The sequence below is a fragment of the Toxotes jaculatrix genome, chromosome 10 (assembly GCF_017976425.1).
Source record: "Toxotes jaculatrix isolate fToxJac2 chromosome 10, fToxJac2.pri, whole genome shotgun sequence".
NCBI lineage: Eukaryota > Metazoa > Chordata > Actinopteri > Toxotidae > Toxotes > Toxotes jaculatrix.
In genome coordinates, this window is record NC_054403.1 from 15,565,764 (window position 1) to 15,591,570 (window position 25,807).

General features: G+C 41.0%; 2 protein-coding genes across 3 annotated transcripts in view; one reads left to right on the plus strand and one right to left on the minus strand.

Annotated features, from left to right (window-relative positions):
* Positions 1-2,218: 2,218 nt before the first annotated feature.
* Positions 2,219-6,207, plus strand: LOC121188784 (T-cell leukemia homeobox protein 3-like). Its single transcript, XM_041048677.1, has 3 exons — positions 2,219-2,849; positions 3,892-4,129; positions 4,794-6,207. The coding sequence occupies exons 1-3, from the start codon at positions 2,423-2,425 to the stop codon at positions 4,975-4,977; spliced, it is 849 nt and encodes a 282-aa protein (XP_040904611.1). The 5' UTR covers positions 2,219-2,422; the 3' UTR covers positions 4,978-6,207.
* Positions 6,208-6,348: 141 nt separating this feature from the next.
* LOC121188785 (Kv channel-interacting protein 1) overlaps positions 6,349-25,807 on the minus strand; it is a 41,283-nt gene continuing 21,824 nt past the window's right edge. Inside the window, exons 1-8 of one of the 2 annotated variants that reach the window (XM_041048679.1) lie at positions 19,601-19,658; positions 10,209-10,333; positions 9,401-9,470; positions 9,250-9,320; positions 8,990-9,097; positions 8,753-8,857; positions 8,409-8,471; positions 6,349-7,985 (exon numbers count right to left, since the gene is read on the minus strand). In XM_041048679.1, coding sequence (XP_040904613.1) covers positions 7,938-7,985; positions 8,409-8,471; positions 8,753-8,857; positions 8,990-9,097; positions 9,250-9,320; positions 9,401-9,470; positions 10,209-10,333; positions 19,601-19,658 — 648 coding nt within the window. In that variant the 3' untranslated portion in view covers positions 6,349-7,937. Of the gene's footprint in view, positions 7,986-8,408; positions 8,472-8,752; positions 8,858-8,989; positions 9,098-9,249; positions 9,321-9,400; positions 9,471-10,208; positions 10,334-19,600; positions 19,659-25,807 lie in introns of those variants that run through there. The other variant, XM_041048678.1, reaches the window with a different exon arrangement.

Here is a 25,807-nt window from a genome sequence, read left to right on the forward strand (position 1 = left end):
ATACGAGGTTTTCAATTCACAAAGTCCGCCACAATTACTGTGGCGATTTTTTTTTCTTTTTTGCAAATGTCATCAAGAGAAACATAAAAATGTCCACGAAGATGACAGCTATAACAGACCAATTCTCCCCCATCAAAAGCCACCGGTGAGCTCACATATGGCAGGGTGAACCAGCCAACACTCAGAGTCTGTTCATATTGCCAAACAAACACCTCGGGCCTTGTCCCATCTCATATTGCTTCATAAGACTTTATTGTGAAGGGCGAGATGCAGATCCTTTTTAAAATATATATTACCTACCGCAGCATCTCTGCACTTCCCTTTGATTTTGTAACGTTTTTCTGACCACACAAATTACTGTTTAAACATTTTAATTTTATGTTGTTGTAAGATTTTTTTTCATGCACTTTAGCATTATTATCATTGTGATTACAAAACCACTAACGGACTAACAATAAACTCCCGCATAACATTCTGACAGGAACACAGAATAACCCAACATTTGATCATCTCCATACTCCAGACATTAAAATAAAGGCCTGCCATAAGATGACTGCTGAACAAGTTGAACATATCTTATAAAACGCCTACAAATACAACTCCTATTGTCAGTAAATTAATATGTTGAGTAGTAGTTTGTTAACGGACTGTAATGTGATAGTCTAAAAAGCCACCTGCCGCATTCAAACCCGACACGCATTTGTCTGTCCCAGAGACAAGTTAGTGAAAATGAGATTATCCGGTCACTTTGGGCGCCTGTTACATTGAATCTGAGCGGTTAGCAGCTTCCAGAGTCCGGACACTTTATCTGAAGTGGCCCATGGCCGTCCCTTGTCAGGTCATTTAATGTGGCACTGGCTATCTGGAACAAATAAGGCCACATAAAGCTTTGCCAGGCTCAATAGGTGCTGGTGATTCACTGCCAATGTTCAATAAGGCTGCTGTCCTTTTATTTTAAAGAGACGCGATGTGTTCCATGTCATGAATTGGATGTGCGTAATTACGCACCAGTAAAAGTTATTACCATGGCTTTTTCTTTTTTATTCCGTTTCAGTGATCTCATTCTCCACGCCAGAATTTATAAAGGCAATTAGTTGAAATGCATCATTAAGTGTTTTCAGTTATTTCATATCAATGTTTTTTTTTTTTTCTGTAACTAGACATGAATAAACAAGAATATGTCTGCACTGTATTTGGTTTTAAGGTAAGAACATTTAAGGCTTTAAATCTGATGCTTTACAGATACTGAAGAAAAAAAACATTTCTCTATTTCAATGTAAAAATCCAACAATTTTAACAGTTGATCAGTTAACGCAACATTGAAGGCGAATCTCAAAGAAAAATAAAAAATACTGTAACTCTCCGCATTTGATTATAAAGCGTGGACGATTATGGCGGACTTAAATCAAAAGGAAAATAAATTGGGGCTGACATTTCTTCCTTTTGGTCTCCCCGTTATAATATATCTATGATAAATAGTCTTGAGGTTCTAAAGCTTTCCCTAATAGCTTTCAACCAGTTTTCGTGTGAACTTATTATTCCCGTGGATTTCACATGTGTCAAATGAAACAGACTGAAGAGGTGACACACAGACAGCAAGAGGACAAATGATGCGCACTTTGTGTCTTGCCTGAAAAGTGGTAATGCGCAGAAGTATCAATTCATCAGACACTAAGGTGGGCAAAAAGTTTTTTCCAACTGATATCATTTGTCACCCAAACGTATTAACCCGTTGATAGTGAATACATTTACGGAGACGAGCGGAACACTGACAGATGACTGTCAAAACACCATTTGGTCGAAATTATAAAATATTAGACGTTCGTCACCAAACAGCCCAGAAGAACATTTGTCTTCTGTGATCACTGCTGCAATTTTTTTACATATGCCATATAAATTTCCATGAAGTTGCCGCTTGCTCCTTACTCTCCATTATAATGATAAAAAACGACAACATCCAATACTGACTTATTCGGAAGACATGAAGATGCCATATCTTGCCATATATATATAACAAGCTGACGCCCGTGGTTATGGGAAATCTTGGTTATTGTGCCAAATCCTGGGCCTACCCCCATTAACATTCAATCAGTCATTCTCGTGCCAGCCAATGAAAGGTGGAGAGGGATGGAGGAGGACGGAGCTGCTAGACGGAGCGTTTTGACGCGCTGAGAGGAGGACAGAGCGTCACATCTCTCCAAACGCCCATCAAACTTTCACCACAGCCTGTAGAGGACCCAGTCCTCTGAAAGAGGCCTGTTAGAGACAACGAGGACACGCTGGATTCTGGGAAGGCGACTGGACAGCGATGGAGACACTACTGACGATGACCTTTGGTACTGTTTGACCCTGCTGTGAATCCAACTGAAAACATCCTGTTCAGTTTTTTTTTTCGTCCTTTTTTTGCGACAGAGCGACGGGAATGGAGCAAGCACCCAGCGCGCCGAGCCCTCCTCCCAAACCGGCCCATCACGAGCCCATCAGCTTCGGCATCGACCAGATCCTCGGAGCCGGTACAGAGCCAGAAAACGGGCGCACGGCTGGAAGACAAAGTGGATCAGATTTAAGCAGCGGGGACGGTTATTACAGTTTAGGAAGCCCGACCGGTGCCAGCGCGCCCTCTTACACCGCGCTGTCTATCTCCCTCTCCGGTATAATGCCTCCGGTGGAGGCTTCAGGTTCATACGGGGAGAGCAGGAGTCTGGGCAGCCGAGGAGTGATTCGAGTCCCGGCACACAGACCCGTGACAGCCCCGGGACCTCCAGCCCCCGTCCAGGGCGCTGTCCCTGGCTTTGGAGGGCTGTGCTTCCCCTGGATAGGAAACAGGTTCGCCAAGGACAGAATATCAGGTAGGCCAGCTGTTAGACCTAATGGGCTGCCCTCATTAATATTTTATCATGTTTAAAACATTAGTAACTGCTGCTGGACCATTTAAAACAACAAACACCTGTGCAAAGTATCTGTAAATGCTATTTACAGCCAACTGAAACGTTTTCACTTTAATTATTTAAACGGATTAAAGCAGGAATACAACAGGATACACGTTTAAAACAAACTACATTTTGAGATATTAACCGCCTGCTGTCTGCGTTACTGGCTTCACCCATGTTTTAGGATTTGACTATTTAATTTCTACAGCACATAGACAAGAAAAACATGTGATATACAATCCCACAGCTACTGTTTCCATGCTTTGTCTTTAAAGAGCCAAACAGCAACAACATGGTCCTGTCATTATTTATTAATGTGGCCAAAAATGAACAATACATTTTATTAAATACGATTAAGCTATCACGCTGTCAAATAATTTAGTTCATAAATTGTATTTTTTTAAAAACCCTTTAAAATACAAGCTAGAATAATAAAGGGTGTGATGTGGTCTCTGTATTTAACCTTTATTAAGGTGAAGAAAGTTAAGGTGTAGATAAACCAATGAAAGTTGATTTAAAACATTTTTTCCACACGTGCAGCCGCCCTGCTATTTTATTGAAGCTTAACAGGAGCCTTTCTTGGCAAAGGCCTATAAATGCAGCATGTAAAGAAAAGATAAATAGGCCAACAGGCCTGCTGCCCTCTCTGTAATTAGCAGTGCCAAGATTATCGATTAAATCCCAAGTAACATTAAGATAAGTGTTTAATTTTTCATAACCGTATTGTTTGTAATACTTTGGCCATACTCATCTTTCACAATTAATTTCATCTCATATATTTCACATGTGGCCTACACAGTCTAAATAGGGAATTATTGTCAAACAGGGCAGATATCTGTGATATATGGTCTTGAATTTCCATACAGAGTGGGGAGTGAATTAGTCTGTTTGGTGCTGTATAAAATATTATCTTCCACTCACCAGTGTGCGTCCCCCATCTCTCTCTCTCTCTTCCCTGCAGCCGCTCTTGTGCCGTTTGCCGTCACGCGGCGGATAGGACACCCGTACCAGAACCGGACACCTCCGAAACGGAAAAAGCCCCGCACGTCCTTCTCCAGAGTTCAGATCTGCGAGCTGGAGAAGCGCTTCCACCGGCAGAAATATCTGGCCAGCGCCGAGCGGGCAGCTCTGGCCAAGAGTCTGAAGATGACAGACGCACAGGTCAAAACCTGGTTTCAAAACCGCAGGACCAAGTGGAGGTTGGTTTGAAATTTCATATTCGTACCAAACTTGTCAGTGCGTACATTTATAACCGCAAATCATCCCAGTTGTAGCCTGAGAAAACACGGGCAATGTGGCCTACATCCACGAAGAGTTTCCCCCGTTTCAGACGCCCTGTTGTAAAAAACAAACTTTCCTCGTTTAGCAGATGACCCCGTGCGTAATTTCCTGTTACCTAACCCCGTCAGGTCGGAAGAAAACTAAAGACTAAACACAAACAGCAACAAATAATAAATTTAAAAAACAGCTTGAATATAATTTTTTTATTTTGTATTTTTTTCTCTTCAGTAGTTTACAAATGCATTTTAGTTATAACCTAACGCATTTGTAGCCTACGATATTAATTAGTCCAAAATATTTGTTTTTTTAAATCTCCAAAATGTAGTTTTATCAATTATTGCAGGAAGTCAGAGACATCCTTTTTTGTTTCATGTTTCAGACAAATCTTTTCCCCCTTGCATCGCTCTGTAGACATCATTTTATTTTTATTCCAACAACTTACCACTGCTGGGTTTTTTATGCAGCCTATGTGAATTTTCACAGTTGTAGTTCGCAATTCACGGTTTCTTGTTCTTCTTTAATCTTATATAACCACACTTTTTATTTATTTGTCAATATTAAAATTCTTCTTCTGCGTTTCAGGAGACAGACAGCCGAGGAGAGGGAGGCGGAGCGTCAGCAGGCCAATCGTCTCATCCTGCAGCTGCAGCAGTCCGCCCTCCAGAAGTCTCTTAGCGAATCAGCGGTGTCGGATCCACTGTGCGCCCATAACTCCTCCCTCTATGCCCTGCAGAACCTCCAACCCTGGGCCGAGGACAGGGAATAGAGACCAAACACCACGCTGCAATCAATAAGCATCATCTATTATCCCTGGGAGGATAAATAAATTAAATTAGGCCTACATGAGGACAGTGGGACTTTCCTTGAATCCAAGCAAAGGAGAAAAAAAATTCATGTTGGACGAGAAAAACTGAAGAGTGGGCCACAGCCATTTGAGTGCATGGTTGTGAAACTGGACCTGACTTGGTGGTGAGTGATGCCTGTCTTGAAGAAAAACAGGACTTTCTTGGACTAAATCTTGCAACTCTGTACTTGGGAACAGTGAGACTTTTCAAATTCAAAGAGGAGCTGAAACAGAACTCGTCATTAAAATTTCTTGTCACCCTGTGATTGTCCTCTTATGCTTGTACTTATTCTGTTTATTAGAATAAGAGGGAGAAAGAAATTTAGCCTATAGGAGGTAATTCATTTTTCACAGCGAGACACATCATGATTGAATATTTTGCAGAGGTGTAAGCGATCTCCTTATTCTGAAACAAGCAGACTTTGCCACACTTAGAAAAGGTTAGCTCTGCTTTTTTTAGAGGAAGAACACGTCAAATAAAGGCACGACTTACACTCCAGCACCTATAGAATAGACTACTTATATAAAAATGTGTCAGTGAGTTTTAAATAAATCTCTTACTCTGTTTTATCAAAATACAAAACAAAAATGTCTTCACAAAAAAATGCAGATAAAAGATGGCTGTTTCATTTAAACCGTTCTGGTGCTTCAACCTTTTCCAATAAACATTAATCCACTCCAACTACAATGCACCACCGCGATCACCTGTGCATATACAGGTGTGTGGTGCACCGTCTTAGTCCCCGAGAATGATGCCCAAATGTTACATTATGGGAAAAACTGCTATTGTGAGCAGTAATAAAAGGAAAATAGATGTCAGCATTAGTGGGAAGAGAACCGAAGAAAATATGAAAGAGGCTGTAAGTTGGGTAATAAAGGGAGTGATGCATGTCCAGTGATGGTGGTGAACTTTTTCATATGCACATTATCATGGTTTATTTGCGGGCCGTGTCCTTTGGGATAGAGGCACAGATGTACAACCCTTTTTGTACTTTCTCTGTATATGTGTAAATAACAGTATAAACTGTTATTGTGATCCTTTTTGCTCACGCTCTTTATGATGCACCATAAAAACGATTTTAAGGTTTTAATACACCATAATTTCCATCTATAAAAAAAGAAAAAGAAAAGGTTATGGAGCGACAAGGTGAAATATAGCAGACGTGAATTAATTTTGTTTCTTGAAAAGTTTATTGATAAATATAATGATTTTATACAATATTTCAATACACACATTATTTCATTCTGACAGTTTTAAGCTGTCTGTGTGTGTGTCTGTATGCCTGTCTATCTGTTTGTCTTCCTGTTCGTCAGTCTGTCTGGAAGTATGCCTGGGTACATTTGAGATGACCTACAACACATCTCAGCAAGGATTTTTATTACACTATTGGTAGCACAGTGAGTGGGCATGACAGCAAATCGTTTATAAATCTGTATTTTTGTCCAGCTCAATCTTCAAAACGATGGCTCTTGTTTGAAACATGGCTTCCATTCCTTCAGAATCAGTGAAAAGGTCTTTACTCTCATCTTCCGTCTTATTCCCTCATCTTTGTCCTCCTCTGTTCCTTCCTCCATCATCCCTCTTCTGTCTGTCTCTCCCTCACAGTGAAAGGTTGGTCACTCTTGAGTCGACATTTTCAACAGACAATATTAACGGCAAAACTTTCCTCTGTGGCCGAAACCCTGTCAGTTCAGCTGGACTGATTGTAGTGTCCACAAGATGAAGCTACATGCTATAATTAATGAAACTTTAATATTCAGGCAAAAAAAAAACTTTATATCAGGACACCACACACACACTTAGATGCATGCACATCCCTGTATCAGTCCACATTTGCACACCAGTAAACCTCTAAGTGGACCCTATTTAACAATGAATCCCAGGTAGAATAATTACAGTTCTCTCCAACTTGACAGAAAGACAAGACAGTTAGTCAGAATTGGAAACACACAGACAGACACGAATGATTCCGGACAGTGAGAAGAAGCCACAAATACAACAGTTAAATATCTACAGTCGAGTCGTTACAACATTGAAACACTGACCACTGGAACACACACAGTAGGAGTAACGAGGGCTTTTGGGGACCGTCGCAAGCTGTCACAAGACGTAAGACTGTCGCAAGCTGGCTCTGATCACACTCAGCTGTGCAAACCTTTGCAGGCCTGTGTCTGAATTTTGAAGATGTCTGAAAACAGCTGAGGTGGCTCTGTGAGATGCTACACCCAGACCCGGCTTCCTAACTGTAACCACTTAGCGAGAAGATGACTATGTTGCCAGCAAGTTGGTTTTTTTTTTAAATGGCACATATATATTAAATATGCCGTTGGCCTCTGTCTTCCATGCTTCACAATACTGCTCACGTTGTTCGTTGACATAATGAAAACAGCTATTATTTAAGCCCCTAATGCATTTGGCAGATCTCACTGCTAAGCTGTTTTTAGGAATTCCAGGTGGTGGTTCAGTTTACTTATTTCAGAGAAGGATTTGGCCAAACGTGATAGAATCATTATTTACACAATGACATGAAATACACGCCATACAACGTGACAGTAACGGTAACGACAGCAACAAACGAGAGAGATGGAGACAAGATGAATGGTCACGGAAAGGTCAAACAAAGGGTTTAAGTCTGAGGGACATTTTCCAAAAACCAGTGATGGTTTGTCGCCATGGATTTGTTACAGCAAGACGCCTCCCATGAAGTTTTCTGGCAAACGTCACACACATAGTGACAAGCTCTTTGTTTCGATTCAGCTGCAAGCTATGCTGTTCCTTTTCCCGTGCATGTTCATCTCTCCTTCTCCCTCTTCTGTCTTCTTTGTTCTTTTCTCTCGCTCTGTGCTTTCGTCTATTGCACTGTCTCCCTCTTTTTCGTTGTCTAGATGACGTTTTCAAAAAGCTGTAGAGACCTCATGATGTTTTCATCCTAGGCAGAAGAAGAAGGGAAATTAAGAAGCAGACTGTGAGGAGAAAGTCATCCAGCAATCACCATTCAATTTGGTTTATTGGCCACTAGGGGGCACTGAAAGCCCATCAAATGAAGACAGTATGAAAATGTCAGTAATCTCTCTCTAAAGGCAAACACACTGAAATAAAAACCTTTTTGAAGCTGCAAATACCATAATGAATAGCCTTTATAGACAGACTTGCCAAGGAGAAGAAAATAAGGTCTTTTGTAAAAAGTAAATAAAATCTTTTGAGCAAAAAAAGTTGACTTGTATGTTATCAGATACACGTGCAGTCCCTACTATGATGTATAAGAATGTCTTCTATGAAAAAGGCCTACTCCAAAGTCAAAAGGATCCTCAGATTTATGTAAGACAGAAGAGAACTTAAAAACTTAGAGTACCTCTTGACAAGAAAGGATGAATTCATCGAGAGTGACCACACCGTCTCTGTTTTTGTCCATTTTCTGTGGAGAGAAACACAAATGCATGAAGCCATTGATACAGGAAGATATTAAGACGTTAATCAAAGACAGGAATGCAGTTTTTTATAGTTTTTTTTGTTTCTCTTTTATTTGCTGTTTAACCAAGGTGGCCGTTATTACTCAGGCTAATGATCAGTTATTTTTGCTGCTTCCTGAAATATAAAGCATGTAGTGTTCCACTGATACATTGTTGTTTGGTCAGTTGTCAGTGTTTGTGTTGTTGGGGTTTTATTAGATATGATAAAAGACTCAGATTCCTTTACCTGAAAGAAGGCATCCACATGCTGTTTGGGTGCATCAGTTTTCAAGACAGGGTAAGTGTACTTCCCCATCATGTCGTATATCGCTCTCACAATGTCTGTCATCTCCTATGAAACAGGACAGAGACACACACAAACACAGACTCAATGAGCCATGATTAATAAAAACCCAACCACAGTGTGCATCCCCACAAATGTTAAAAAAAAAAAAAAGACATGCACAGGTACACAAACACACACCTCTTTGTTGATGTATCCGTCTCTGTTGATATCATAGAGGTTAAATGTCCACTGGAGCTTCTCAGTGACAGAGCCCCTCAGCAGGATGGACAGAGCTGTTACAAAGTCCTGATGTGGACAGACACAGAGACAGAATAACAAATTGAAAACGCAGAGGTAGGTTGGAAGTAAGAAACCAGAGGATCATTTGAAGCAGATGTTGTCAAAACCTGAGCATCAAAGTCGAGAAACGTGGGAAAGAATGAATGAATAACGCAAACCTCAAACTTTATAGAGCCAGTGTGTGCAGAGTCAAACGCGTTGAACAGGTAGTGTGCGTAGGTGCTGGCATCTGCAGGACAATAAGAACAAGTTTGTACAAACAATACAGTGGCAAAGACAGGTACACACAAACACACTTTCTCTCTGTACCTCCATGTGGGAAGAACTGGGAGTATATTTGCTTGAAGGTTTCCTCATTTACAATGCCACTTGGACACTCCTGGAAAAAGAGAGGGAGACAAAAAAGAAAGAGGGAGTGATGAGAACATACCAATTAAACAGACCAGCCCCACTGGTGGGTCAAACATTGCAGGACAGAGGCTGGTGGAGGGTGTGACACAAGGAGACAGTGTGATGAAATTAATTAAAGGCATAAAAAAATGATGGGAGATTGGATATTGGTTACCGCTGTAATTGAAGAAATTAGCATAGTGAAATATTAACCTTTAATTTGGTCTACTTTTATAGTTGACTATTGAAAGACTGCATTGTCTCATCTCATCCAACCAATTGCAGTAGCAAATTTTGACCTTCTGTTCAGGGTGTCGCTATTGCACCAAGATATAACACAGAACCTTAACTTATAGATCACCAAGCTTTTGTAAGGCCTACAAGACCTAAGCTGAAATGATGCCGTCATCTTAATACAAAACAGTGAAACACATAATACTACAAGAAATGCAATATGAGAACAAAAACTCACTAATAAAGGAGAAAGCAAAGAGCAGATCCAGTATGCAAATAAATCCCCAGATCACGTATTAGAGAAAATAAATTAGACCATCTTAAATTAGTGAGTCTTACCATTAGGCTGATTCTATATGTTGGCACAACATGTAAACAAGCAATTTACTGATCAACACACTGACAGCTTTGGTTTCTGTCTATCTGGTATGTAGCCATGAAGAAAATTTGTTTGTTCTTTTCTTTTGCAGGGAACTGAAACACAGTCACTTACATTCTTGAAGCCCCTGTAAAGCACTTGGAGCTCTCTTTTGCTGAAGTTGGTTTGAGCTTCTAGCTGGTCTAGACCCTCCGGTCGATGGCACACCATGGTCATCTCCAAGTCATCGTCCGCCTTATCTGAAGGAGCACACACAAAAATGATTTAACATGAATTTATACATGACCCCCAAGAGGGTGAGAAAGCAGATGTGAAGAAGAAGAAATTGGCCATATAAACAAAAGGAACGGGGACAGATTGCCTTCGTGAACTAATCTGCACACGTCAAGTTTGAATTACACTGAAATCTTTCTGAGAAGGCAGAATGATACAAACTGAGACCCAAAAAAAGAGAAGGAGAGGGGAGGATGAGAGATGGAGGTGCAGTAGAGGTAGAGGTCAGTCTAACAGCCCCATTTTCCTCCTCTCAGCGGCCCTATCATTAACAACTCATTACTCTCCTCGCTGGAGGGGAGGGGAGAGAGGACAAACCATTGACTCTGAGACAACACACACACACTCACACACAGTGTCTATAGGTGAACAAGACACTTTCTTCTTCTCTCTCAGACACTCGTCTACACATTTGCATGAGCGCCACATATTCCCCAAAGGAATCTACCATGTAATAATTATACATACTGTTATAACTGTGCATAATTTAACAGAAATAGTAATAAAAAATCAGAATATGATAAAGTGGTCATAATGTGTAGTAGTAAAATACTGGACCCAAAAAAAATGAAAAGGAAAAAAAAAATCTTACTGGTGGTTAAGTAATAAGATTCCATGTTTTATGAAGACCATTTCAGAATAATAATTGTCCATCACTGATCTGTCTTAACCTGTCCAGCTGTGTTTGCCTGGTGGTACCTTTAGGAGGAGCATATGAGGGAGACCTGAAGTTTTCATCTTAGAGTGATGGATAGGTACATTGCCCTAATAAGTCCCTGTAATATGAATGTTTTGGAGGGTAGATTGTTGAACTCTCTAACAGATACGTGAGCACACATTAAGACATTGGTGTGTAAAGTCTAGACTGCTGCCGGTGTAGACTTCTAATTATTTGAAGAGCCCATGCAAAGGGCTGCACATAGACCACAAGTATTTAATTTCCTCTGTTGTTTAGCATTTAAATGCAAATTACTGTCATCACAGCAGTCCCACAGAACTATCAGTGTCTGATTTACAACTGCTTACTTCAAAATCCTTAATCAGTAAACTGATTATTGCACCGTCATCAGAGAATTGGAGCAGACAGTGCTTTGATTGGGGGCTGGTACAGTCAGAGCACTCAGCACAGACATACTCGGTGAGCTCCAGTACTTTTTAAGGACTCCTGTTCTGCTTTAATTGAGTGTCACCGAGCGCAAGGTTCACTCTGTCCTTGGCAATCCCGATTTTGAAACATCAACAGTCTTGAAATAGAAACATTTTTATCTGTGGTGTGGCGAGACCATCGGCGCTTTGTAAAGCATCATTACACCATTACCTCTTCAGTTCTAGCCTATCGATGAATCATAGGTGCCAGGTCGGCATTTTTACTGTGGCAGTTGGCAAGGCAAAGGCAGCTTCATATCACGGCTAAATTGAACCTCACCATGTTAGATTCAGTGTCCAGTGTTCACATTTAATACATCAGCAGGTTTTTTTTTTTTTTTCATGTGCATAACTGCACAGAAGAGCCTCCATCATGGTTAAAGAGCCAAAAGTGGGTTTGAGGTGTCAATTATGATATTCAAATGTGACACAGTGGTGTCATTGTACAGAAGATGTGATTATATTACAAAACAAAATACAACTAATTTAAAACTGCAGTAGTCAACATAAATTACACTAATCTATTTTGTTACTCAGCAAGAGTTTATTACAGTTTGCTTCCTAATTTACTACATTATGGGAGTATTATTACTTTATGACTCTGTAGAACTTATAATACCGAGTTGCTAAGCAGTCTCTCTTTATATAGCTCCTTTCCTCCACCTCACCCTGTTAAACACAAACACACACACACATATGCACACAAAAACACACTGTGCACAATCACACACACACATGCTCTCACAGGCCCTGAAGGCCATTTGTTTCATCACTCAGGCGGTTCAGTCTTTGTCAGCGTCACATTAAAGTGAAGATTCAGACCTGGTGAGATTATTTACGCCCAATTCCCAGTGTTAAAGCAGACGAAATGCTCTATAACTGCACACAGCACACATACACCAAAACACACGTGATACAAAACATACCAAAACAAGTGTGATGCAAATGTACATATTCTAACACCATAACCTTTTTGCATTTGTCTAAAGTTGTTATACCCACACATTATAGTGTTGATGCATGTATAGAGTTTAAGAATATAGACTCCTCTGACTCCTCTATTGTTCATGTTAAAACCCTCAAGGCACCTGCACAGTCACCGTCACACTGTATGCCAACACAGCACAGGACATCTAAAGGACAATGTACAGTAATGTCTCGTAAAGGAAAAGTCATCAGATATTTTTAAGCAGCACAGAATGGACAATATTAAGGCAGCATCACATTTGTATAATATAGTATATTATTAGACTGCACTATGATTAAAAACAAACAAAATTCAAATTTAAATTTGATTTTGACACTAGGCTTAGTAAATTTTACTTCAGTTACAGAAAACAATTATTTGGTCTCAAATGTCAACAATTCCTTCCTCTTATAAAAGCCAACATGAGCAGCACAACACAAAATGCTATTTATGAATTCAACACCCTGTAAAATGGAATAAAAATAAATATAGTTTAGAACGTAAAATCCTAAATTAAACATGTTATGATAAGAATATGTGCAAATGTGCTGAAATTACTGTGGATCGGTAGAAAACAGGAAATATGCATTCATGCAAACAAGCTTCAACATGTTTAGATTTGTAAATTACTACATCCAGACTTTATCAAAACATCCAGGAAAGGTGCAGTAAAGTGCTGAGCACAAGTGATGCCCTGTGTTCTTGCTTATTACTTATCATTCATTGTCACTGTTAACATACTGAGGTTTTCACTTAATTTTTGCAGAGTTAGGGAAAGTTTCCATCATTATTTGTATCATATATGGTATCAGTATTTGTAGCAACTGCAATGCTAGTGTTTGGATATGATAGCAGCAGAGTATTGTAGGTTCACAGTGTAAAAAGCAGCAGAGGAAAAAACAGAGTTTCTATTGGAACTTGAGAAAACTAATCTCCACTAACACTGAACAACCTGGCAGTGTGCAGTATATAACATTTCCATTTATTCAATGCTTGTTTACTTATGTTTTTATTATTAATATCATTATTATTTGATTTTCTAAAAAAAAAACATTCCCACATGAAGAATCCAAGTCTGTTTTTTGTTTTTGTTTTTTACCTGCTGACGGACAACTGTGAAAAAATTCTTCTAACTTTGCAGGTTTGGTTAGTGCCCGATGCTCGATAGTAGTTGTAGTACTGACTCACCCTCCACAGTGATGACTCCCAGTAGGTGCAGCATTTTGATGGCCCCACAGCACAGAAGAATGATAGCTATAGTATGTAAGCTGTTCTCATTCTGTTCCTCTCTTTCCATTTTGATTAATTCTTTCTTCCCACTGGCCTTGGTTTAATCGCTTCAACCCACTCCAGGAATTTTAATTCTTAGAATTTGATCTTGTAGAAATAAGCAAGAACAAACATATTCTAAACTTTCAAACTTGTACTGGCTGCAGTTTTTCACCACGTACAGCTAGACTCTGGCTGCAGCTGGCTATTGTTTCTCTATACATCTCTAAACTTTCCTGCTTTTTCCTACAGTGAGATCAGCTCTCACCTGCCTCTCTCTATCTCTGTCTTTTTATCCCCCTGTCTCTCTGCTCCCTGGGGCATCTCCCTCTCTTATCCTGACCTTCACTCCATCCCAGTAACTCACCCCACCACCAGCACCACCCACAACTCCACTCCCCCCTCTGTCTTACAGCTATTGTGTCCTTCATTCTTTGGGAACGGGGCTTTAACACGAGGGTCCGACCTGAGCACGCTGTAACAATGATAAGCTCACCTTCTACTGTATGACCATATGTGTTTGTTTTGTGACTGTGTGTGTGTGTGTGCGTGTGTGAATGTGAGTTCATGAGCAGATCAGCACTTGATTAATTGTTCCCATTAAGGTACACAGTCAATCCCCCCAACAACAGAAGGCTTAATTTACCACAATGTGACTCTTCTCACTAAACATGCCTAAGTCCTTTTATGTGCCTTACTTTGCAGAATAAACAGCATTTTAGCTAAACTGATAATTATAAATACACCTGGTGAGATGACAGGATCTATCCTAATCTTCACTGTGAGCTGAATATTAACCATAAAACCTGCCACAATCTGAGTGTACCAGCAGAGGGCAGCAAAAACTAACACTGAGACCACCACTGCATCTCAAAGCCTCTAAAAAAGATGTGAACATCTCAGATTTAGCCAATACGTTTAGTCATAGAGTGATAATGCTTAGAAAATCATAAAAGTTCAATCAATCAAAGCTTCATAAAAGTCTCTGGTGCTCTGCTATTCAAATGTAAAGCACACATGGTAGTACACACACCTTCGAATTCACAATAATAATAATAATATTTTCTGTAATATCTGTGTATTGTGAATAGCTCACACTCATTTATAGTCTTAATGTGAATGTAAAAATGACCTGTGATTGCCCAAAGAGCTCAAGTGTAGCCACAGACTGCAGGGGGCTCTGTTGTATCAAGAGGTTCCCACAGAGTTGTCAGTTGCAGGTTTGCTTTATTTACTGGTCTGGAATTAAAGCAGCAGGTCTGTGTAAAATTAAATTTAGTGGCAAGTGTAGCATTTAATTTAATTTGCCAGACATCTGAAAGATGCTCAGTAGTGTAAACATCACTTGTTCAGGATGATTAAGTGTACACTGTGTTCGTTCAAGGCATCAACCTGTCATGATATAATGCTCAGACACAGTGAATCAGATGCTCTGCAGGTTATCATTCAAAAATATTAACACATTTATCCCACATGTCTGAACAACATATTCTACAAACTCCAAGGCCCAGCTGTTTCATAAAAATTATTTTCTTTAAATTTAAATATTTAAAAGATTTCTGAGCTGTTCCTTCAGCAGGAACAAATGGGCTTATAGACACAGAGAAAACTGTAAAGCTGGAGAGACACATCGCCAGTCTAAAGACAATAACATCCTTTAACTGAGCCCTTTGACTTTCCAGTGAAAAATATAAGCAACATTCACTTCAAAGAGAGGCTCTTACTTCCCAACCCATTGGGACACTGGGGTTGTGCCTGTTAAGCCCATTCAGTAATCCATCCATGGATACTGTGGAGCGGGTGACACTGTCCTACAAGCCCCACTGCAAATGAAGGATTCTGTTTTCTTTCTTTCTTTCTTTCTTTTTTTTTTTTTTTTTACAAATGTGGTTAATTACTTGCAAAAAGGGATGTCAGAAAGCTGTGTAGAGTAAGTGAAGGTATAAGAGTTTGATATTTTGGAGCAAGAAACAACATTAAAAAATAAGATTAGCTCTCAAACATACTGTGAAAGGCTGGGTTATTTATGTCCTGCGAATAAAACTTGACCATACAAAGTTTTTATTGCTAACAGGCATGATCTAGAAACCGGCATGATTCATGTTCCAAAACTGAATCTGCAAACTTAGCAGGTTAGGAAAGCCTAAATAAACCAACCTAAAAAACTACAGCAAGAGCTTCACTTCTATCTGTTACACAAGCTATTAAAAGCCGTAGAGTCTGACAGTGACCAAAAGCCTGTACCTCTTTTTCTTTCTGAGCTTGTTTGGAGTATTAAGTGGTTGCCCAAACTGTCAGCAAAGAAAGACTGCCTGTCACTCTGCACAGCCAGCACCCTGTCACAAAAAAATACCTCTTACATCAATGCACACACACTTCCTCCAACCCAGAAACAGGATTTAACTCTTAGCTCTCTCCCCAACTACTGCTGGCTCGTGTATTTAATGTTAGCTCTCATTTCTCCTCCAACTCTTCCTTTCTTCTGTTGCCCACTCAATCCTCCTTTCTCTTCCACTTCTTATCTCTCTCACTCTGCCAAACTCTCCTCTCACTCTGCCACTCTATCGCTGCCATGCTCTCTCTTTCCTTCTCATACTGTGCCCTGTAATCCCTGCCAGAGAGTGTGTCATTTGCATAATCTGAATTAGCCTAATCTGCTGTCCTGGCGGCAATGGAGAGGGCTCGCTCTCACCGGCCTCTTTAATGGTGTGTAAGTGCTCTGCAAGAAATTAGCAACTCCAGTGGTCGTGGGCTCCCTGGAGGTATGGAGGAAGCATCTTAAAAATAGATTTCAGCTGCAACAGTCCTATTTACTGTAGACCATGCAAAAGCTGCACACATAATCATGTTCCAAAGTGTGAATTCAGGATCTCATTCTGAGACACATTGTTTTCCACAGTCAGCATTCAAGTGAGTGGACATAGGGCCAATCCCTGACTGGCCTTTGGATGGTTCACTGAAAGTCCAATGACTCGCTGCATGAATCCAGGCACACACCCTCAAACAAGACAAACATGAACGGATTATTTCAAGGGTCATAGAGGTTTTAAAGCATCTGTGTGCATAAAACAATATACACTGCCCTTCTTGCATCCTCACACCCACACAGACATAAACATCTGTTTGCTCACTAATTCTCAGCCTGTGAAGGAGGAACAAAGCGCCGGAGGCTGTTTGCAGAATTGCACTGTTGTGTTTGTGTTTACATACATGAGAAACACACACACAGAAATCCACATAATGCCACTTCCTCACATATTAGTGTGCTACCGCTGATTATATTTGGGAATGGTGAGTCAAACACAGCTCATTTACACACACACACACACACACAGTATGGCAATATTGATTTTTGAGTAAATACATGTCTAGACTCAAAATCTGCAGAAATTCACAAACACACACAGACACACACCCGACTTAATAAGCACTCACACCAGCTAATGGAAGCGTGGGTGATGGAGAAAGGGAGCAAATGAGAGAAAGAATGGAGGCATAAAAGAGAGAGGTATGGAGATGAGGATGACAGGAGTAGGCTGTGGTGGCGGCGTGTGAGAGAGTGGCAGGGAAAATTAGAAGAAAGTAAGATAAAGAGAAACAAGCATGGAAAAGGATTGGGAGGGAGAAAAGGGGGAAACAACATGGAGAAGCGAAAGCAGTGGGGTGAAGTGGAAGAAAAAAAGATGTGGAACTGAAAAGGTTGAAGGGTGGGGAGGGGTGGCAGCAGAAAGCAAAGCAAGACGAGAAGAGGAGCAGAGGAGTGACAGGGAAGGGAAGGAGAAAGGAAGATTGAGACAACATTGCTGCGGGGAGTAAGTAAGGCAAGCAGAGATATATGGGCTGAAAAGAAATGAAAAATGCACAAGGGAGGGGAGAAAAATGCCAGGTTTTTCTAGAGAGATGAGTTGTCAGAGGCCACCACAACAGATGAGGAAGAAAACAGCAGCTAGCCCGCCAGACAGAAACAGTCAGACTAGACAACAGGTAGGAGAAAACTCCCACCAAAGAGAGCCTGTCAAGAAGAAGACACGAACGCTTGACAGAAAATAAAGCAAGTTGAGAGAACAACAAGCAACCTTGATGAAAACAGACAGTCCAGACAAGCATGCATGCAAATATTCAGACAGGAGCAAGACGCAAACACGACGAGGCGTTTTTTTTTTTTCTTCTGAGCACAGTGATGAGCTTGTGCTCAGAGGATCAATCATGCAGGAATCTAATCTTGCAATATTACAGCCGTGCACTGTCTCTCTCTCAGTGTTGCTGTCAGTGTCGCGATCCCGGATAACAAGTTATCTGCAACACCACTGAAAAGGCGGCAGCACACATAAGAGCCCTGCTGCACTAATCCTGCACACAGCTAACATGTTCGAGCAGAAGAAAGAGAGAGGTGCTGAAGGACCACAACACAATACGAGAATTACAAACAACCTCCAAATAGCTCCAGCTCTGCATCCCATTCTTTCATGTTTTGGAAGGTTTGTTGTTGGAAGGTAAAAAGGCTTGTTTTCATTTGCAGGGAGAGTCACATTTCACACGTTTGCACAATGTGAGTGCATCTACAACCACCTCATTATTAAAAAATAGCAACAAATTTACGCCTCGCCTTTTTAACACCCTTGAGGAAAGGTTTCTGTTTGAGCTTGTGGAAGGAAAATAAAAAAAAAAAAAAAGATGAAAGGAGCCATATGCACTCTCTTGGAAAATGTCCTGTACGGTCTAATTTGCAGTGAGAAACCAATAATAGCCTGCCTCAACAAATAAGTTTAAATGACTGCACACTATTAAAAGGGGATATTTTCACTCTGGCACTGATCTCCCGCTCAGTTTGGATTTGTTAGATTTATATAAATGAGGTTTACAAGATTTTATTAGAATGAGTAACGAGGGAGTAAAACGTTTCTCACAACAGGCAACAGGTCTTCATAAAAAAAAAACCCTCCCTCCTTGCTTCATCTGCATATTTGCATCTCTCACTATCTCGCTCTCTTTCACATGGCCTTGACTTACTTAGGAATACCCCCAATCTCATCAAGCCCCCCTCACCCGCCCACCCCAAAACTGACATCTTTTGTTGCCATGGCTACCGTGCTTCCAAGGTAACAGCAAGACGGAAAAGCAGTGTGTGAGCAGAGTGACAAATACCTCCGACGTGTGTGTGTTTACCAGCGTCGATACTCGCATCCCCTGCACACACCGCCAGACAGACAGAGAGACACACGCTCATACTCAAGCACACACACACACACACACACACACACACACACACACATACGCATTCAGACTCAGACACAGACACAGTCAAAGAAGCCGTCTCCTACTCTCCTCCCTCAGTTTGCTGTCAAAAAAAAATAAGCTCAGCAACAATCACACGGGTGCGCACACATGCTGTCGCACTAAAACTTTGTTTGAAAATAAAAAGGTCCTCTTCTTCCTCTGGGAACACCTGTTGGTCTCCCTCTATTTTTCCCTCTCTCTCGCTCTCTCTCTCTCTCTCTCTCACACACACATACACACACACACACACACCAAACCATATGCACTCTTTCCTTTCCTTCACTGCATTTTAACTGAAACACCAGCAGTTATTAATCTTTGTTCTGCAGCTTGCGTATGTGAGCTGTATATTTATACTGGAGTGAATCTGCGTGTAAGAGACCATAAAGACACACTGTTAAAAGTTTCACTGTCCATTGTATGTATGCACAGACTGTATACGTGAGTGTGTGTGCATGCGAGAGAGAGACCATACATTGTGTTTGTTTCTAAATATATACATATATGTCTGTGAGTGTCTGCATATGCATGCTCATGTGTGTGTGCGTTTATGTTTGTGTGTGTATTCCCTCACCCCTGGACGGCCTCCTCTGCTTGGTCTGCATGGTCAGCGTACCCACCACAGCCCCCATGTTTGCCGTCGTCGTCGTGGAAACAAGCGCGTCTGTATGCTGAAGTCTGTATCTCTTCGTCACGTGTTTGGACCGGCTAGAACGCACACACACACTCCCTCGCCCTCTTTCCTCCCCTCATCCTCCTCTCCCACTCTCTCTCTCTCTCTCTCTCTCTCTCTCTCTCTCTCTCTCTCCTCCTCCTCTCTCAGTGGCTGCTCTCGGCAGAAACCCTCTTTCTATCATCCCTCCTTTCATGCTTTCTCACTCCATCTCACAGCGCTCCTCCTCCTCTCTTCCTCTCTCTCTCACTCTCTCCCCTTTTTCTCCCCACACTCTCCCACTCTCTATCTCCCTCCCTTCCATTTCCATGTTTTTCATTAAGGGTTGTAGCCTCCCACCCTTCCTCTCTCCCTCTCTCTCTCTCTCTCTCTCAACCAGCTTCACCGCAAGCCAAGAGCCCAAGCGGAGCATCAGTGATTCAGTATGAAATCGCAGGATGTTGATTCACTAAATTATAAATTAATATATGAGTGTACCCATTGATTTGTAGATGATAACACTCCGTGAATCACTCTGGAAAAAAAAAAAAACAAACATGCCCTGTTACATTTTCACACCTAAACGAATCTGTTTTCCTCTGATGGAGGGCAAATATGCAAATACAGGCAGATACAGGCTCAAATATTGACAGGACAGGTAAATATGAATTATGGAGTGAAGGGAAAAGATGTGCATGTGACAACAATTAGGACAAGCGCCATTTCTGTTTCTTCCTTTCATTGCAGTTTGTTCGCAAAAAGGCCACTTCAATCCAACAACACCTTCATTCACTCCATCCATCACTCCTGTTCATTCATCCATAATACCCCCACGCACACTAACAGGGATGGATAAGGGAGAGAGAGTCTGTGGTGGCAGATTGGCTCCCAGGGCAGGAAGAAAGGAAGGAAGAGAGAGGGACGGGCAGGCAGGAAGAGAGCAGAAAGGAGGGAAAAGGCTTAAAGTCAAGGAGGTAAGAAGAGAGAGAGAAAGAGATTAAAAGCAGGAAGAGGCAAGGGATGAGAAGAATGAGATATTTAATAGGATAGAAATAGAGGGATCAAGACAAGTGTCAGATAATACCGCAGGAATGTGTGCTGTTGTCTGGAAGAGCTGCATTCACACACACCCACCAAATGAAATCACATTTTAATTACAGCCCAATCAATACAAACAAGGTAAGCTGTCTTATATGATGAATGTACAAAGAGACAAATTGGAAGACAGTTACAGATAAACAAACAGTATAGTATGTGTGTTGTACGACACATATACTAAATGTTTATTTCATGGATGCAATATTGAAGGAAGTCCTCAGATTCCTTCCTGCATTTAAAAATTAAGTAAATGTGCAAACGTGTTCTCTGCAAAATGCACTTAAAGTATGAAAAGTAAAAGTCCTTATAATCATAGAGGTGTTAATTATATGGATTATATGTATTATTATATGTTTTAGCATTGAGGGCATAGTAGGTGGAGGTGTTGTACTGGACTAATACTGAGAGGGGTTTCTGATATTCTGCTGCCCTCAGGTATGTAAATGAAACAGAACAAATTTTAACTTATATAACTTATATAACTTGTTTGGTCATGTTCATAAACTGATTATGTGTTTGTATGTAAAATCTGAATCTATAGCAATTGTTAAATGTAGAAAAGAGAGCAAATGGCTCTAAATACTACATACAAATAATAATATTGACAGGAACTTGCTGGAGGCCAAGCTCTCATCTGTTCATCACTGGCCTGACTGATGGCCCAAGCTTCCTGATATAAAAGCCATTAGCCTGAGGACACAACCCAGGCTACAACATGGAAAAATGTCATTTTCAGCTATGATCAAAGCTACTGTTTTTTTTTTTCAAGGACGAAAACGTTTCATATCCTTTTTCCACTAAATGATAAAAAAACAATGTTTAACAGAGCTACAGTATGATGCATATGTCAGGTTTTACAGCCAAGTTTTCAGCAGTCGATCTGGAGAACAGACACATTGTCCTGTATATATCAAGACAGGCCGTCCATATTAATGCCTCCGCAAATGTGGCAACAGCTCAGAATATGAGGCGCTTTTCGTCTGCTGATGGTGAATAATGAACGAGGCATGATGTCAGGAGACCATATGGAAAGATTTAGCAGAAAAGATTTCGTTTGGTGAGTAAAAAAAATCTGCAATCTGCTTCTGTGAAAATGTGCTCATGAATGCTCGGATGTGTGTGCATGTTTTTTTCTTTTTTTTCAACAGTGAGAGAGACAGAATGGACAGCAGTGGGGAGTAATGTTTTCACCCTACCCACACACTCATGCTTACACTCACAGAGAAGCACACATATGTACGCACATACATTTTTCACATGTACCAACCATGAGCAGAAAGAATGACTGATCACATGATGAGGTTTGTGTGGACTCTAGTGGCATCCGACCAGTACGCAGCACCACGGATCAAGACCATTTCCTGGTATACACACACACACACACATAGACTGCTCTTCCTCTCTATTTGCTCTGCTATATAAAACACCGCCTGTATTGTGCCTATAGGAATTTACAGGCTATCAAAATGATTTCTCCCTATCTTCACTGCACCCTACATCATCTTAAGCCTTAAACTATATCTATCCATCTCTCTCCACCCCCTTATCTACGAATTTGTCTCGAAGCATACGGCCTACGCCAATACGACTTTATCTAGCCATCTCTCCCTATAAATCTCAGCGCACGTATCGGCCTAGTGTTCCTGTCGTTTCAAACACTGTTCCCAGCTTGTCCCAATCTTGCATCTCCATCCCTCTCTATCTCCCTCCGGTCTCTGACAGACCCGTTTCCACACACTGACAGAAATATTTCTCCTTCTGGTAGCCATTTCAAAGTCTGTCTGTAGAGCAGAGAGAAAGAGCAAGAGGTTGGAGTGAGTTTGTGTGTGTGTGTGTGTGTGTGTGTTTGTGTGTGTATGTAAAATATTGCTGCCGAACTGCCTGGTGTTTCCCCGCAGGCATGTGAGTAAAAGGCTGCAGACCATTTTACAAGACCCCTGTCACACTTTCAAGGAAAGTGAAAATAAGAGACAGAGGAGAGGAAAAAAAACGCAAAAGTAGGAAGAGGTAGGAGGGCAGGGGGAAGAGAAAAGCAGCGAAGGGAAATATGGAAACATATTTGGCAATGAAAGAAGAAGGAGGAGGAGGAGGAAACACACCAGGAAAGCTTCCAGGGGAAGATTAGAGTGCGATGCAGGGAGCGAAAGAAAGAGAAAGAAGTGGATAACAACAGGCAGGAGAGTGGGCGAGTGGCATCGCAAGAAAGAAAAGGCAGAGGAGAGAGCGAGGGGGACATGCAAACACTAAATCTTCAGAGAAGAGGATGGAAGAACAAAGACAATGAGAAACAAAATGGGGGAGCAAGCATGAGAGAAAATGAAACTCTAAAGATCTTGATTAAGATTAAAACTCTGGGTGGAAGCTTTAGAAAATCAGCTCAGCTCTACAAAGCTACACATCCAGCCCAACCTCACTGCTAACCTACAACATAAAAACACACTCTTTCCTCCTAAAAGATCCATCCTGACAGTTATAGATTATGAATCTATCTGTATGACACTGTCTTGTCAGCACACAAGGCACTGAAATCACTCATCAGGGCAGCATAGTTTTGGACAGGGAAGAACATGTCTATTAGGAAAATCAATACTAATATATCTACCGCTGTCCAAATGACTTCTCACACAGATGCTTCTCTGTATCTTTATTAGTGGACGCATGCTGAGCCTCTTGCCGGCACCCATCACATTATGAAAAAAGGGAATAATTAAAGGAGCCTACACTATTGATCTGTCATCATCTAGGGACAGCGGGAAAAGAGAAAAAGAGGGGTGGAGGGGGGTAAGCAGGGACACACATAAGTGGAGAGAGTGAGAAGTAATGATGGAGGGGAGGGAGGATGGATGTGTAGAGAGGAAAAAGGGAAGTAAAAGACAAAGAAGGCAGAATTTGGAGCGAGAAAAAAAGCAGGAGATAAAGCTTAAATGGGAAATGGAGAGTGATTAAAGAGGGAATCGATGAGAAAGACTGAAGACAGACAGAGAGAGGGACTGAGTAAAGGGGATAGAGTCGTCTTCTTCTTCGACATGGTTTCTGCTAGACTATTGCCCTCAGAGCGGACTAGATCGACATTGGATGCCTTCGTAAACACACATGCATACGTTGGCAGAGGAAGGAGCGACAGGGAAACACTCTTCATGATTCAACTGGTTGTTTAAAGACGTAAAACTGCAACTGACAGTCAGTGTATTGCATGTGTAGCTCCTGGTGTCTGGTTGACATCAAGCTTTCTCAGTGATACAAATACGGACCCACAGCTACAATGGTGATCATCCAAAGTGCAACAGAGAGGAAAGCATTAGTTGATTAATCCATTAGTCTAACGACTAAGAATTAGTTGGGAGCTGCTTTGGTTAATTAAAAACTTGTTTTGAACATTTTTCAAGCAGACGTTGCAAACATTTCACCTGTTCCAGCAGACGTAGACATTTCACCTCCACACTGGACTGTTGTAAATGTTATATTACCAAAAAAGCTACCTCATGGCACATTATACCTATAATGTCACTGGACTTTTTTTTCACACACTCTAGATCAAATAAGAAGAAAGCCGTACATAAGCAGGAATGGAGGGGCAGTGCTAATGCTAATGCCACCTATGCTCACCAAGACAACGATCTTGACCTTGAGGATGTTATGATATGCGAAGCTAACCCCACAGACCACAAGGAGCCAAACACACAGAGAGACAAGTCAGTTGCTGAGTTTGTGACTGCTAGTAGAGCAAAGATGTTGGTCAGTAAGTTAGCCAGCGCAATTAAGCCCATCAAGAACAGAATCCTGTATACGGCAAGACCTATAGGAATAATAAACATGTCCTTCTATCAAGATTTCTCCATAGAGGTTGTGAGGAAGAGGAAGGAGTCAGCAAAAACCTATAAATTTCTGAGAGAAGTTGGAATAAGGTCCTCCTTCTTGCAGCCGGCTTTCATCAAAAATTTTTCATCCCGGTGGCACCAGCTCTTCCCATCTCAAACACAGAACAAATCAATGACTATGTCAATAAACTGCCAGCTTCAAAGTAAACCCTCTGGCTGCGAGGCCAGGTAGACCGGGCTTCTTAAGGCATGACTGCTGCATCCAGGATGATGCGCCTCTGCAGCTCGAGGCTTTGCTCATTTCATTGTAATGACACATAATTAAACACACACTGGTATTTTGATGGTTGCATTCCAGTGAGGGGGAATTTACACTGATTCGATTTCTATCCCCTAGTGCTGTACTGTTTGCAAGGTAAAGTTACAGTACAGCTAGGTAAGGTCAGATTTTACTTCCTCTTCTGCTTTCTTTTTTTGTGTCTCTATTAGTGTTCTTAGTGTGTGCTGTTTTTTTCTTGGAATACATTCCTTGTTCCATGAAGTTTGCCTTACACTTGAGGTCACAAACTGATCCACTTTATGTTTGATGGCTAAAGTCATACGCAGCACACGATTCATAATACAACATATTGTCAGTGTCCTTTAAGACTCGCCAATGGAATATTTGGGGATCTAATGGTGCAGTAAAGAGTAAATCCACATGAAGTCTCTTTAAAAAGATACGATTTAAATAGATTTTCTATGAAAAATACATTAATAATTAGGTACAAAAAGCATGGAAGTAAATGGGTAGGTCAGATTTTTTTTTTCATCTTATTCAACAAATAAAGAGAGGTGTGATTGCCTTAATACGTAAAAACCTTTTACCATCACAGCCTCTCGTAAAGACATCAAAGGAAGATGTGTCCTAGTTAAAGGAGAGCTGAACAGTCATCTTCTGTTAGGAAATGTATATGCTCCTAATGTCCAAGATGAAGCCTTCTATGCATCACTGTTTAGTCAGCAAGCTGATATGGACTGCACCAATTTTATACTTGGGGGTGACTTTGTACATTATGTCCAGTGATGCACAGACTTCCCTTGCAGACAGTTCAATCCAACAATGCCGAGGCTCTTTTAAACATTTATAAGGAGCCTGACCTCTCTGACATGTGGAGACATCATAACCCACTTTCAAAACAGTAGACATTCCACTCTCAACCTGATCTGTTGA